General features: G+C 41.6%; 2 protein-coding genes across 8 annotated transcripts in view; one reads left to right on the top strand and one right to left on the bottom strand.

Moving 5' to 3' along the window:
- LOC133406703 (suppressor of tumorigenicity 14 protein-like) overlaps window positions 1-10,741 on the top strand; it is a 34,598-nt gene extending 23,857 nt beyond the window's left edge. For 5 of the 7 annotated variants that reach the window (XM_061684526.1, XM_061684542.1, XM_061684550.1 and 2 more), the window contains 2 exons: window positions 1,599-1,808; window positions 2,494-3,077. In XM_061684526.1, coding sequence (XP_061540510.1) covers window positions 1,599-1,760 — 162 coding nt within the window. In that variant the 3' untranslated portion in view covers window positions 1,761-1,808; window positions 2,494-3,077. Of the gene's footprint in view, window positions 1-1,598; window positions 1,809-2,493; window positions 3,078-10,212 lie in introns of those variants that run through there. The other 2 variants (XM_061684535.1, XM_061684558.1) reach the window with 2 other exon arrangements.
- Window positions 3,091-15,221, bottom strand: rad51c (RAD51 paralog C). Its single transcript, XM_061684605.1, has 4 exons — window positions 14,909-15,221; window positions 10,079-10,328; window positions 8,696-8,912; window positions 3,091-4,575 (listed from the first exon to the last, which is right to left on the bottom strand). The coding sequence occupies exons 1-4, from the start codon at window positions 15,024-15,026 to the stop codon at window positions 4,090-4,092; spliced, it is 1,071 nt and encodes a 356-aa protein (XP_061540589.1). The 5' UTR covers window positions 15,027-15,221; the 3' UTR covers window positions 3,091-4,089.
- Window positions 15,222-15,555: the final 334 nt, after the last annotated feature.

Raw genomic sequence — 15,555 nt, forward strand, 5'->3', positions numbered from 1 at the left:
TAGTTTTGTTTCCTTAATAAATGAAATCACCATTTAAAAACAGCATTTTAAGTTCACTTGGATTATATTTATCTGATATTTACATATGTTTGATGATCTTAAAGAAACTATGCAAAAATATAATTTGAGAAGGGGGCCGATACTTGCTCACGGCACTGTACTTCCTGGGTACTGATTAATGAACACATGTTCAAATGATCACTTCACAACATTCCTAGAAAATCACAATGTCCCATTACTAATGAGCTACTTGTACAACAGGCCCGCAAGCTACTCATGTGGTGCTTGGGGGCTACTGCGGGAACCACATTGGTGACCCGTGGTTGAAAAACTGCACTTTTTAAAGAGTTTAGAGTTGTCACACAGACTTGATTTAAGAGTCTTTACAGACTAGATTAACACTAGGGTTGGAAACGATAACCCGATACGACCAGATATCCGTTTGTAAAGGCGAGAGATATGTTTGTATCAGGAGCCTCAATCAGCCACGAATACGTAATAATAATAATGCATTACAGTTATATAGCACTTTTCTAGATATTTTACAATTGCATACATTATTGATTCACTCCAAAATAACACCTAGTGGTGATAAACTACTTGTCTGACAGAAGCTTGGCTGCCATTTTGCTCCTACGGCCCCTCCAACCACCACCAAACATCCAACCACGTTCATTCATGGGCAACGTGGGTTAAGTGTCTTGCCCAGTGACAAAACGATGACATGCGCTCGGGAAGGGATATGATGATTTATTTCATAAAATTGGGTTCTTTCTGATTGTCTACAATACATCAACAAATGTTATCGCATGGGCGGCCGACTGGTTAGAGCGTCAGCCTCACAGTTCTGAGGACCCAGGTTCAATCCCCGGCCCCGTCTGTGTGGAGTTTGCATGTTCTCCCCGTGCCTGTGTGGGTTTTCTCCGGGCACTCCGGTTTCCTCCTACATCCCAAAAACATGCATTAATTGGAGACTCTAAATTGCCCGTTGGTGTGAATGTGAGTGCGGATGGTTGTTTGTTTCTATGTGCCCTGCGATTGGCTGGCAACCAGTTCAGGGTGTACCCCGCCTCCTGCCCGATGACAGCTGGGATAGGCTCCAGCACGTCCGCGACCCTAGTGAGGAGAAGCGGCTCAGAAAACGGATGGATGGATGTTATCGCATTGCTTCCACACCGTATCAAATCATATCACTCCCATACTGAACCAAATTGTATCGAACCGTTTAAAGATATTGTTTTTTTTTTTTTTTAATAAAATCTCAGTATCAAATCAACCTCATACCAGAGATTCATTCATTCATCTTCCGTTCCGCTTATCCTCACTAACCAGTCGCCCACCGTTCCGCCATACCAGTGATTCACAACCCTAATTAAGTCTGTAAAGACTTGTGGAACACTGTTTAGAGACTAGTTGGACTTTCTAAAGAGTCTTAGAATTGTAGAACAGTCTTAAGAGACTAGTTGCATTCTTTATGTTTTGACAGACTTGTTAGTCTTTACAGAATAGTTGGATAGACTTTACAGAGTAGTTGGACTTTCTAAAGAGTCTTTAGAGTTATTTTAACAATCTCCTCTCATTTCATCTTTGACGGTCAGGGTGACTCTGGAGGCCCGCTGTCTGTCATCAGCCCAAGTAGGCGGGTCTTCCTGGCTGGCGTGGTGAGCTGGGGCAATGGTTGTGCTCGCAGGAACAAGCCAGGCATCTACACACGAGTGACCCGATATCGCAGCTGGATCAAGGAGCACAGTGGTGTTTAGCCACACCGCTAATTCTACCACAAGAAATCTAAGAGATTCAAGTTAAAGGTGCGCCCTTATCATCTACATATGAGCATTTCAACCAAATATGCAACAAATTTTATCACAGCGTTTTTAAATATCCCTAGAATCTTTAAAACCCAGAGACACAAAACCTTTCAAACAACTTGTTGAGTTTTTGCAGAGTTGATGGACTTTCTGAAGTCTTTAGACTTGTCAAAGATTCTTTACAGACTTGTTAGATTTTCTCGATACAGATACTACAGTCTGGATGAAAGGTCTTGAGACTCATTGGACTTCCTAAAGAGTCTTCATTGACCAGTTGAAAAGTCTTTAGAGACTGTTTTTCAAACACTTGTTTGTCTTCATAACGAGTCTTTACAGACATGTAAGTGTGAATAATATTTACAGACTGGGTGAAGCGTTTTTAGAGACTTGTTGAGGACTCTTTAGAGACTAGTTGAACTTACTAGTCTTTACAGCCTGACTTTATTAAGAGTCTAATGATTAGAAGAGTCTTTAGTGACCAGTTGGACTTTTTAGAGTCTTTAGCCGCAGGAGAGTTTTTACAGACTCGTCGGACATACGGGTTTAACCGACCTAAAAAGTCTTTACAGACTTGTTGAAGAGTATTTTGAGTGACTTTTCTAAAGACACTTGTTGAACTTGGTGAGGAGTGTAGATCATTTTGCAGTGATGTAATTTATTGGTGTATCATGTTTTTCTTTTACAGACTCTGTCTTTGTAAGTCTGGTGACTATTTGCAGACAAGTTGAAGAGCCTTTCCAGAGATGAGTCTTTACAGATTAGTTAAAGAGTATTTAGGACTTGTTGAAGTGTACAGAGACTAGTTTGACTTAATAGAGTCGACACAGACTTCCTAAAGAGCTTTTAGTGACTTGTTTAAATCTTTTGACACTAGTTGGACTTTTAAAAAAAATCTTCAGTCTTCTTTAGCCTTAATAAACTCAAAACAGACTGACTTTCTAAAGTGAGTCTTTACTAGTTTTAGTCGTTACAGACTAGTTGGACTTCATAAAGAATCTTTAGAAACTCGTTTAAGTTGTGGTGTCCTTAAGCAAGACACCAATACCCTGAACTACTCCCCAGGAGCAAAAGTAGCCCAATGCTCCAGTGTTCACCATGAACTGCGTGTTTGCAGAGTTCACTACTGTGATGGGTAAAAAGCAGAGGTCAGATCTCGTGAATATGCATACATGTTATGACGATAAAAGGAGCAGGGCCCAGGTGTCACCATACTTTTGAAACTGAGAGCTACATCTTGGGTATTGGCAAATGCAATGGGCATAGCCAGTTACCAGGCTTAATACACACTCCTCAAATAACAAATTTGCTCAATTACCTTTAATTGTATGTTATTAATGATTAATAGTCATCTATGTGAAGACACTGATCATTTTAATTATTTTTTTCACAATTATCAAGTATCAACAAAGATTTGATAAGGGTAGGAAAGATAATATTTGTCACGACACCAAAATTATAACCTACATAAAGTACCTTGATACCATACTAAAATGATACCATGCCAAAAACATCACTGACGACAAATCATGGAACTTCAAATTGTTAATTCAAAATAATATTCGGCAGTTGAGGATACAAGACAGAAAATCATCATATACTGTATGTTCCCACTTGATAAAATAAAATTTAACAAAAATGATTTTGTCTTTTGTTTTAATAATTCGATACATTTCTACTATGTATGAGCTTTAACATAGTATGCAGTATTCCTATATTTGAGTACATTTGAATTCTTCCATGGTAAACAATACATTTACCAAACATTATTATTCAAAAGTGTCATCTTGAAATGTAGAATGACTCAATGGAGCTGCATAGTGGGTGGCTGCTCATCTTCAAACAACCCTTAAGAGTCTTTCGAAAGTAGTTAAGGCTTTACGGCATGTTCTCCCTATGACACGAACCTCTCTTTCCCCCCTCCAGTATTAGGTGCCCGTGCTTCTAGAGGTGCAGCCAAAAACTGCAACTCTCTCTCCTCTCTGTCACCCCACTCCCCCAAACCCTCAACCAGTTGGCCCTTACCGCGTGTTGAGTCTACTCGAGGTTTCTTCCCCTTGCCTCCATTGCATGCTCAATTTGGCATCAGTTGGTCTTTTAGTACGTGAGGAGTGTGCTCCTAGACCTGCTCCATCTGTAAAGTACCCCGAGACAGCTTCTGTTGTGATTTGTAGAACATTTATGGATTTTTTAACATAGACAAAACTTATCACTACTCTCTAATTGACTCTATACAAGGGAAGCCCACATGGCAACTCCAGTCAAACAGCTGCCGTGTTTTGTTCTAGCAGACAGCCGATTGGTTGGCGAGTGTTCGGGGGCGTTTACTCTGCGGCTGTTCCGTTCCCTCGTCGTCTCTGAAGCCGTCCGTGGTGATTTGGTAGTTAACTGTCGCTTCCTTGTTATCTGGAGACTTAAAGATGGTGGCCTGCCTTTGTGACCCTGCCCACCGCAGGAGGATTCTCAGGGTGGGCGCATGGCCCCAGCTCTCCCCCAGCGCAGGGACCAGCTGAGATTGCCCACCCTGAAGCCGTGTGGTCATCTGGTTGCTCAGGACCACTGCCATGTCGTGTTTGGTTGCCATAGAGATGAGCTGCTGGGCCAGGCCGTTGAGCAGGCGGGTCCGCTGAGCCCGCAGCTCGTCGAAGTGCAGGCGGAAGGGAAAGGCCACGCTGTCAATCACCAGGAGGCGGACCTTCGGGTTACGAGACAGGAAGTCAGGCAGCAGGTAGCTCTCGGCTAAGAGCTCCACGTAGTCATGGCAACGCACCTGAGGCACACCAAAATGGAAAGAGAACGCATGACAACATCACCTGATGATCACTTGGGCCCAGTATTTCAGAAAAAGTCATCTGGATCAGAATCATCCAGATTTTGTGATGCCTTTTTCTCCAAATTGATCTTATAGTTTTTGTCCTGGTATATCTCAAAGAATTTTCATATAGCCTCAATCTGATCCGGATACTCCAAAATCAGATTACGCAATCCAGAGTTGAGGTCTTTCAGTAGGCTGACTACCAGAATTCATCCCACTTGTGAATTTGGTGTAAAAGCAATTCAAAGTAGCTCAGATTAAAGCGTTTTGTGATGTCAGGTGAAGATGTTAATCTTACTTAGGTTTCTGAAATTATCATCTAATATACTGGTAATGATTTATATACTGTAGCCCAGTGGTTCTCCAACTTTTTACACCAAATACCATTTGAAAATTACTTAGCTCTCCAAGTTATAATGTTGAACGTTAAAATACAGTAGCACAGTGGGCCTAAGAGTTCATGAAACCACAGATCGGTTTTATTCTGTAAAAACTGTATATAATATTGAAAGACACTGTAACATGATGTAGTTTGTTAGCACTGGGCTTAAATATAGGAAAATATAAAACTGTACTTAAACAATCGTTACATTAAAATGTATTGCAAGTTAAATGAGAACTTTGCCTAAATAAATGTTTAAAACAAGTTTTTAAAGATTTAATAAAAATGTATTCAATCTACAGGTTAAATACAACTACTTCGGCAGTGATTCTCTCGTGTACCACTAAAGGGGACCTGCGTACCACAATTTGAGAATCACGGATGCAGTCTGCAGTCCAGGATTGGGGTGTTTTAAGTTTACCTTAATAATATTTATATTTAAATAATCTTCAGTTAATTTCATGTGATTTGTTTGGGTCAGTAGGCCTATATTTATGTAACATCCATCCATCCATTCATTTTCTGAGCCGCTTCCCAGCTGTCATCGGGCAGGAGGCGGGGCCCTGGGCACATATAAACAGACAACCATTCGCACTCACATGCACACCTACGGGCAATTTAGAGTCTCCAATTCATGCATGTTTTTGGGATGTGGGAGGAAACCGGAGAAACCCACGCAGGCACGGGGAGAACATGCAAACTCCACACAGTCGGGGCCGGGGATTGAACCCGGGTCCTCAGAACTGTGAGGCTGACGCTCTTACCAGTCGGCCACCGTGCCGCCTATTTATGTAACATTACGATGCAATTTGTTTATTATGATCTTGTACAGCGGCTCATATGATAGAGATTGTTTATTTTATACTCTGACGTTCTAGGCTTAATCTGTTTTGTTTTCCAGGAAAAATGTATAAAATCAATTAAATCAAAACTGAACAATGGCCGTATCCATCCTTCTAGCTGACGGTCAGTGTGAGGAGACCACACAATGTATTTTGTGCTTGATCCATCTCTCCAGTAGGATCAGGATAATCCCGATCTTTACCAACAAAACTGTCCTTATCTCCACTTTAGAATTTGCATTTGATCAGAATTTCTGGGTAGGATTGGGTTACCAAATCCATATCCCAATTTGACTAGGATCAGGACCACATATCCTTGTTTGAAATACTCTATTTTGAGATTTAATCAGATTAAGACCGATCTGATTCAGGTTAAATGTGTTGAAATACTGGGCCCAAAGATGTGTTGGGAATCACTCCCTTGCCACTGTATAGTGCACTACACTCTAAAGTGATTAGAGAGTACCTGTAAAGATTGAGTCAATGGGCCTCTAGGGATTCTCATATTTGCTTAGTAACTTTTCTTTCCTATTCGAGCAGGATGACCTGGAAGTACTTGGAGGGTAGGTTCTTTGAATTGTAAAAATGCTTAGGAAAGGTGCCTGGATGCAAACTTTCAGACAGCTTTAGCAAAGTTTAGTCCTGACCAACCGTTACCGAAGGAAAAGAAATATTGCCCACCATCCTTTACGGCAGCAATATTTAAAGCAAGAGATAACCAACCAATGTTTACAGACCACCCGGTCGGATCGGGGAACTTTATTTTGAAGGTATCTGACCCGATCAGCTGTTTTAGACACGTTACACCAGGAAGCAGTGACCACTCTGACGAAGGTTGGAATAACAGCCGAAACTGTCAGCAAGGCTAGAGATTTCCTCTTAACCGGAAAGAAATATATATTTTTGCAAACAAAAGAAACCTAAAAACCTATTCATGTGGTTTGTTGCTTGAATACAAAAAGTTAATAACCGGCGTTAAGACTGGTGGATTTCAAATCGGCGACGACGTGATGTAGTTTAGCTAATTAGTATTCAAGTACCTGCCCATTTCATGGTTGCTACATGCCCACTCATCTCAATTAAAAAAAGGCTTGTGCAAAGCTTAAACTTTGCATCTCTAGCTGAAGGCAGATAAATGGCCTCTATTTTTGGTGAAATTCCAAAGCATTTCTGAACCAAAATCTTTGGGCCCATTTCGTGGACAATGACTTTGTAACACGTAACAATAAGCTTTCACAAACATTGGAAGTGCATTTTTGAGTTTTGAGCGAGCGACCAGCCAGGCAGCTGCTGTCAAGTCATGCAACCACAGTATATAAAAGCATACGTGTTGTGTATTACAACAATATTTAACTTTGACTATATTCATGTACAGTATAACTGTGTATTAAGTAGCTGGTATAGGCTTCAGCATACCCACGACCCTAGTGAGGATAAGTGGTACGGAAAATGGATGGATTAAATAGCGGAACTTGCCGTCATTGTCGCCAAAATGTGCGTGACTGGCAAAAAAAGGTGATCAACAAAACAACACTGTTCCCATTAAAATTAAATCTAAGTATTGACAATACAATGCATTTTGTTGGTTTATTTGTTATATGTAAGCATCTGGTCCTGCCTGTCAAATTCTAAAAGTCAATGTGGCCCCTGAGCCAAAAATGTTGCCCACCTAGGCGAGAACCACGTTATTATAGCGGAGATTAACCACCTTTGAAGCGCAAAATAGCAGGCAAATTAGCACTTGTTTTTAGAGAAAAATACGAGGGATGTCTCCATCCAATCTTTGAGATCGGATATCAGTCCGATGTCAGCAAAAAAAACAAGTATTTGATCAGACCGGATCTAAAATCTCCCATTTTACCACCAACGACGGCATGCAGAGCCCACGTGACCACAACAGCAAGTTGCTAACGCGCTAACATAGTAGATGCAAACTACAAAAACGTGTGTATGTATGATTATTGGCCCTATATCGGTATCAGCCAAAACTCAAGGCTACAATATCGGTATCAGATCGAAAGTAAAAAAGTTGGATCGGGACGAAAATAAATACTGTAATATACGATAACGCTACACATATACATAAACACAAGGACCGGAAACCGGAAATGAATTATTACGTCACTGCTGCTATGTCGCTTGGGAAAATGAACCTATAATCTAAAAGTACATTAATATAATAAATCATAATATAAGATAACCTTTATTAGACCCACAATGGGTATATTTACATAATTTCTGCAGCAATAGTGGATACAGGAAATACAAAAATAGCATGCAAGAAGACATTCGGCTGCAAATGTGTCCGCCATTCCAAAGTTGATGCAATAGATTCTTTAAAATAAATAACGAAGCCATCATTTATTAACCATTACGATTATAGAGTAATGATTATGTTGTGAAATTTAACAGTATGCTGAATTTTTTTCTATCCTGTTACATACTATACTGCAATAACTGTCCTGCCGTTCTTGACATAATTTAAAAAATATGGAAATTCAGACAAATTGTTCTGGGAGTGAATCTCTACAGGTTGGCACCTCTGCAGTCATAGCCATAAATGCAATTTTACTAATAATTGGCAGGTTTGACTTATTTTTAGATTTTAGTGTAAAGCTTAGTGTTGCATTTTTTTGTATGAAAAGCGCTTACAAATAAAGTTTGATTGATTGTTGATTTCTTTTGCCGTTTTGGCTTTCGGCCTTGGGCTTTTGCGTTTTGGTTTTCAGTCAAACATTTCATTTCGGTGCATCACTAACATAAAGGTTAGGAGATTTGACGTTCCCCAGAGGCCCAGTGGTTCCCAAAACAGCCATGGAGTTCCTGCCGGCTGGCGAGTGTCAAACGGTACCAGGAAGATATTGGACAGGACGTTTTCCACAGTGAAGGCACTCGCAGCATCTCGTTGCTCTGCGTCCTCAGCCAGCAAGGTGCAATGACGGACGGCAGCGGCAGCAAGGTCCACCACCCTTTGAACCATGAAGCTTCCCTCGGTGTCGATGAAGACCACCTGACCGCCCAGACCGCCGAAACAGGGCGGGACCTGAACGTCCACGGCCAGCTGCAGACTGACATTATACTCGTGTCACATCATCTGCCATCTTTGCACTTTCATTCTAAAAAAAAACATCGGAAGTTCTCGGATTTCGAGGTCACTGCTTTTCCAAACAATTCGTGAAACCTGCATATTCGCCTTTTAACAAATTCACGTTTTTCCGTGGAGCCTGAGTACTCGAGTATTGAGTACCTGAAGTACAAAAAAAAAAAAATTATCAACGAATTTGCTCTGCCTCGAGGAACCATTAACTTAATTGTGAAGCTCAAGGACGCACAGGCACAACGTGCTGACTGCATCCACGCGAGGGAAGGAGGCACCGGTAAAGCGCACCTAAGTGTGAGAGCATTTTCAGACTAAGCAGAATGTCAAACACTGACCTTGCATAATACAACAGCACGTCTCTCAAACACGTCAATCTCGAAACATCTCCGCCGAAGACACACAGAATGCAGCGGAAGATCCGAGACAAGATCAAATTCACGTAGCATAACTTGGTGAGATTAACATACCTTATAAACAAATTTCGCCCTGCCATCGAATTTGTGGCCAGTTTATTACGATTGTAACAAGTACAGTATGCCCGCGACAATATCGCGACTACATTCAGGGTGCTTGTCATATTAGTTAAGGGACAGTTTTGCCAATACAGTAGTTAAGCACTGTGAGCCATATGGCCAGTGTACTACCATCTGATATGTAAGTGGCTACATTTTGAATCATGTACTGCAGGTGAAAAAAACAATTGCAGGTTATGTGTTTGGTCCCGGAACGTCTTAAGAGGTTGTGAAAGACTTTAGAGTAAAATAACAAATTAGCCCATATAAGCTCAATCACTGCACAACCAATGTGAATTTAAGAAATAAAAACTGTTGATTCTCTGAAAAAAGGAAAACAATTGGTTTTTCATTATTAGGTGGTATGGTTAATTTTCTCGTGTATTCATAATTGCTCTTTAACCAAGCAAAAATGTGGTTTATCCGAATACTCGATTATTCAATAGAATTTTTAGTATGATTCTCAAACACTAAAATATTTGATAGCTGCAACCCTAGCTCCAATCTCAATTGTTGGCTCACAAGTCAAAGTAAAAAATCTTTCAAACGACTGCTCATACCTCGAAAAAATTCACTGGGCAACATTGAAAGGCTTACATGCGTGTGTGTGCGCGTGTCTCACCAAAGTTGTGTTTTTCCCACTCCCGGCGCTCCACAGATCTCTGTGGTTTTCCCAACTGGAATTCCTCCTCCAAGCGCAGCGTCCAGTCCCGAGGAAAATGTCACGATGCGATTCAGTTCCTCTTCTTTGTGCAGAAGGTCAAGTGCAGTGAGAGAAGCTCCATCTCCTGATCCTCCTCCTTCATCTGCTCCTCCCTCCTTCCTCACGGCCTGGAGCACCTCCAGCGCCTCCTCCTGGCTCAGGCCCGCCTCTGTAACGAAGACATCTTCAATTCTTCATCGTTTAGCTCAAAATTGACCAAGCTGCTATATGCTACGCTGGTTGGATGTTGTTAAATTACTTTAATACCACCCATCCATTTTCGATAGTGCTTGATCTCATTCACAGACATGCAAACACCATCCATCCATCCCTCCATCCATTTTCTGAGCCGCTTCTCCTCACTAGGGTCGCGGGCGTGCTTGAGCCTATCCCAGCTGTCATCGGGCAGGAGGCGGGGTACACCCTGAACTGGTTGCCAGCCAATCGCAAGGCACATACAAACAAACAACCATTCGCACTCACATTCACACCTACGGGCAATTTAGAGTCCCATGTTTTGGGGATGTGGGAGGAAACCGGAGTGTCTGGAGAAAAGACAATCATGTAGACAATCATAAAGAACCCAATTTTATAAAATAAATCATCATATCCCTTCCCGAGCGCATGTCATCGTTTTGTCACTGGGCAAGACACTTAACCCACGTTGCCCATGAATGAACGTGGTTGGATGTTTGGTGGTGGTTGGAGGGGCCGTAGGAGCAAAATGGCAGCCAAGCTTCTGTCAGACAAGTAGTTTATCACCACTAGGTGTTATTTTGGAGTGAATCAATAATGTATGCAATTGTAAAATATCTAGAAAAGTGCTATATAACTGTAATGCATTATTATTATTAAGTATTCGTGGCTGATTGAGGCTCCTGATACAAACATATCTCTCGCCTTTACAAACGGATATCTGGTCGTATCGGGTTATCGTTTCCAACCCTAGTGTTAATCTAGTCTGTAAAGACTCTTAAATCAAGTCTGTGTGACAACTCTAAACTCTTTAAAAAGTGCAGTTTTTCAACCACGGGTCACCAATGTGGTTCCCGCGGTAGCCCCCAAGCACCACATGAGTAGCTTGCGGGCCTGTTGTACAAGTAGCTCATTAGTAATGGGACATTGTGATTTTCTAGGAATGTTGTGAAGTGATCATTTGAACATGTGTTCATTAATCAGTACCCAGGAAGTACAGTGCCGTGAGCAAGTATCGGCCCCCTTCTCAAATTATATTATTGCATAGTTTCTTTAAGATCATCAAACATATGTAAATATCAGATAAATATAATCCAAGTGAACTTAAAATGCTGTTTTTAAATGGTGATTTCATTTATTAAGGAAACAAAACTATTCAAAGTTACCTGGCCCTGTGTGGAAAGGTAATGGCCCCATAAACTTAATAACTGGTTGGGCCATCCTCAGCAGCAACAACTGAAATCAAGCGTTTTCTATAACTTTCACATCACTGTGTCGAGATATTTTGTCCCACTGTTCCTTGCAGAATTGTTTGAATTCAGCAAGAATGGAGGGTTTTCGAGCACGAATGGTCTCTTAAGGTCATGCGACTGCATTTCAATCAGATTCAAGTCGGGATTTTGACTAGGCCAATCCAAAGCTTCATTTTCTTTTAAGCCATTCAGAAGTGGACTTGCTGGTGTGTTTTGGATTGTTATCCTACTGCAGAACCCAGATGTGCTTCAGCTTGTGGTCAAAAACTGATGGCTGAACATTCATTCTCCGTCAGGATTTTCTGTTACAGAACAGAATTCATGGTTCCATCAATCACAGAAAGTTGTCCAGGTCCTGAAGGGGAAAAGCAGCCCAAGACCATCACACTACTGCCACCATGTTTGACTACTGGTATCATGTTCTTTTTCTGAAATGCTGTGCTACATTTAAGCCAGATGCAACGCGACACACATGTAGTGACTCTGACCCAGTTGCCAATGCCCCCAGCCCCACACCCCACCACAACGACTTGATAAACTGCATTCCTCCCTGCGCCCCGCTGTGCGAGACGGCCACTAAAAGACGTCTGCTGGACCTTAACCTAATTAGCGGCTTCCTGTCAAATCTGGATTCCCGTCTTCAAAAGACTCCTTTCCTTCTTTTGACGATAGGGACCAAAAGGTTGGGGGATCCTCTCTCCAAGAAGACCAAGCTGGGACAGATCGACAACGGAACGCAAATACAGCAATAAACTATTTGCTTAATATTAAAACATGCACGCAAGGCGCCGCCGAACGCCCAATAGGAATAATTGCTGGGACATGGGCGCCACCCACTGGCGTTTGAGAGTTACTGACTGCAATGTGGACTTCCATTCGGGGTTTGCTTTAACAGAAGATAAACTGTCCATTTTTATATTTATCTATATAACATTGCATATAACGGATAATCGAATCTAATCCTTATAAACATTGAAGAAAGTACAAAAGAAAGCGATATAGACTGCCATCTACTGCAGTGGATGTGCAATTCCACTTTATTCTAGTACAGCAAATCATGTTCTTCAGGGTTTCCAATGCCCCCCCCCCCTGGCATTGCAACGTGACCCCCCTGGGGGTCGCGCCCCACTATTTGAGAAGCACTGCGCTACACACACCTTCCAAAAAGCTCAACTTTCATCTCGTCTGTTCATAAACGAGTAAAACGAGCCTTTATGTTCTTTTTGGTGAGCAGTGGTTTTCACCTTGGAACTTTGAACATGCAAACTCCACACAGGCGGGGCCGGGATTTGAACCCCGGTCCTCAGAGCTGTGAGGCAGATGTGCTAACCATTTCAGCGCCGTGCCGCCCAGAAGAGTACAATAAAAAACAATTTTCTTCACGCAGAAAAACATTTATTTAACCCACTCAAGTACATGTTAATGTACAAATTTAAGGTTAAAATTTAATTTGCCTCCTTCCTTTTTTGTTTTGGCCTCCAACTTGAGTCAGGCCCATCTCTACTTGCACCTGATGCCAGTTTCAAGCTGTGCCACATGAATAGCATCCTCCTCTTTAAGCCTTTCATTCTGAAAAAGAACTGACTAAAATCAGTCTGTTTCACTTCATTTTTCACTATTACCAACTTCAAAGGCTAATCCCAAATGCATCCTCCAGGAAAATATTAAGTACAGTATTTTTCTGTTTTTATTGGCCATTTCTGAATTTGAAGTTAGTTCGTTCTGTGTTGTGACATAATCCCTAACATAGCTCCGTCACTTAACACATTTAACATTAACATCCTTAAACTAATTAGGTAATTGTCGGCGTGTTTCCTAATTAATACAAAACGTACTAGCGGATCAGCTGTTGTCGCCGATGTTACGTGTGCTTCGCGGTTCCGCTGGGACCACAACCAGGGCCACGACCCGCAGCACCTCAACGCGAAAACACAAAAGTGCAACAAATAACAAACTGGCTGATCTGATGAGCAAAAATGTTGCTTAAACGTAAGAGTAGCAATAGAGGATGTCCGCTCCAGAGGGGGCTAGAGTAGCCAAACATTGTCTTCAAGTAAGAGCAGGGTTACTTTACAATAATGTGACTCAAGTAAAAGTAAAAAGTAGTCCTCGGAAAAAAACAAAAGTACACAGTGAAATAATTACTCAAGTACTGAGTAAATAGCACAAACAATAAATAAATAAATAAACAACAAAACAATTTTACATTTTCTGCACAGGTGTTTTCTCAAGTTATAGGTGAGCTGAAGTATCCACGTTTGGGTTGACAAATACTACAATACATGAAAGCTGTTGTTTTTGTTTGTCTAAATGTAAACAAGAGTAGCGCGCCGTTGCCTTCATCGTAAGGATGACCTTCCCAAAATGGTGGCCATTTAGGCCCAACGATCAACCGGTCTGGTTTATCTGTTAATACCGATGCCCGGGAAGCCCAATAGAAGACGTTGTGTGAGGTCATGTGACTTTCTTGTGTCGTTTGATTGGTGACCTGGACTTAAACGTCACGGCGTTAAAATTAGATCATCATCTATTCAATTCCTGTGACTTATCCAAAGCAGGTCCCGAGCGCACAGGTGGAATGTCAGGCCGCGTATTAGTCCACCGCGGAGTAATTACATCTGTGTGTGGAATGGATGTAGCTGCCAGCGTTCAAGAAGTACGAAATGGCCCATGACGTGAGCGACAGCCCCCCCCCGCAGGAAAGTCTCATCGGATCTATACAATTCACGTAAATGGCCTATTTTGAGTTCAAAACGGCGATTTTCGCCGCAAGGGGACTGATTTGCATGTATGCATTAAGGTCCTGTGTGAGCTGGAGGCTATCCCCTCTCATTTGCGGCCAGAGGCGGGGTCCACCCTGGACTGGTCCGCCAGTCAATTGCCGTGCTTTAATACTCGTCAGTTTATTTATTTCGTCGTGTGCGCACGTGCATGTGTGTGTGCAAATGTCATCAGAATTTTTTGCTGTTCTTCCAACGATCTTCATGGTACATTTTAGTGGAAATCCACCCATTAAGATGACATATTTAACTTTACAGGAGATATGATTTTTTTTCCCCACAATTTCAAAAAAAAATTCCTTGGGGGAAAAAAACAAGTTTCAAAGCTTGATTGGTATCAGGATAAATAAAGCAACCCCACAATGGGTGGAAAAAAAGCAAAACTTGTTTTGAGTAATGTCATTTTTGCCTTTTCTATAAGCTAAGGGTGGAAATAAAATGTTTGTTAGAGGGGGGAAAAAAGCGATTTTCACTTTTTAGCCGTGTTCAAGTTGCGCAAAGCAAATCAAATGAGAACGTACCTCGACTGAGCTCTAATGCGCTGACTTGCAGTACGTCATCGAGCATCTGAAAGCCCGCATTGAGGACTTTGACTTTGACCTGCGGACTCAGACGCAGAGTGGACACTGGTCTTTGCATCCTAGTTGCAGCCAAACGGTAGCTTCTAGCGTCCAAACGTACCACTTCGACACTCCATACAAACTCGTGTTATAAAAAAACAAACAAAAAAACTCTTCCTTAGCCCAACTTTTTTGGATTGAGCCTGCTTCCAAAGCGAATTTACAAACAATTCGATTGTTCTACACTTTCCCGCGCAGATAAGGTCGCATGTTCGTGACGACACAACAGCGATGACGACGCATTTCCTGCTAACACACGACTTCAAAATAAAAGCGCTCGCGACGCTCGTTTGCATTACGATGATATTTGGCATTACAGTATATAACTCAAGTATAAAGTATAATCGTTTTAAGTAATAGCCTTTTTAAAAATTCCTACTAAAATTACATTAAACCTTTTAGTGCTGTGGAAAACTTAGATATTGTAACCTAACACGCTAACAACCTTGGTGCCTTTCACAGTTTTTCCTAAAACATTTTTGAGCTGAATGAACTTTAGCATCACGCATAAATATGGAAAAGCTAGGATCATCATATCGATTTAAATG

Source organism: Phycodurus eques, chromosome 1 (assembly GCF_024500275.1).
Source record: "Phycodurus eques isolate BA_2022a chromosome 1, UOR_Pequ_1.1, whole genome shotgun sequence".
NCBI classification, from domain to species: Eukaryota; Metazoa; Chordata; class Actinopteri; order Syngnathiformes; family Syngnathidae; genus Phycodurus; species Phycodurus eques.

Bases quoted from the DNA above. Each gene is read 5' to 3' on its own strand.
- rad51c (XM_061684605.1), bottom strand. From the start codon at position 15,026: ATGCAAAGACCAGTGTCCACTCTGCGTCTGAGTCCGCAGGTCAAAGTC. The intron at 10,329-14,908 runs GTACGTTCTCAT...TCTTCGTTACAG, and splicing joins CGCATTAGAGCTCAGTCGAG to AGGCGGGCCTGAGCCAGGAG. The intron at 4,576-8,695 runs GTACCGTTTGAC...GGTGTGCCTCAG, and splicing joins TCCTGTCCAATATCTTCCTG to GTGCGTTGCCATGACTACGT.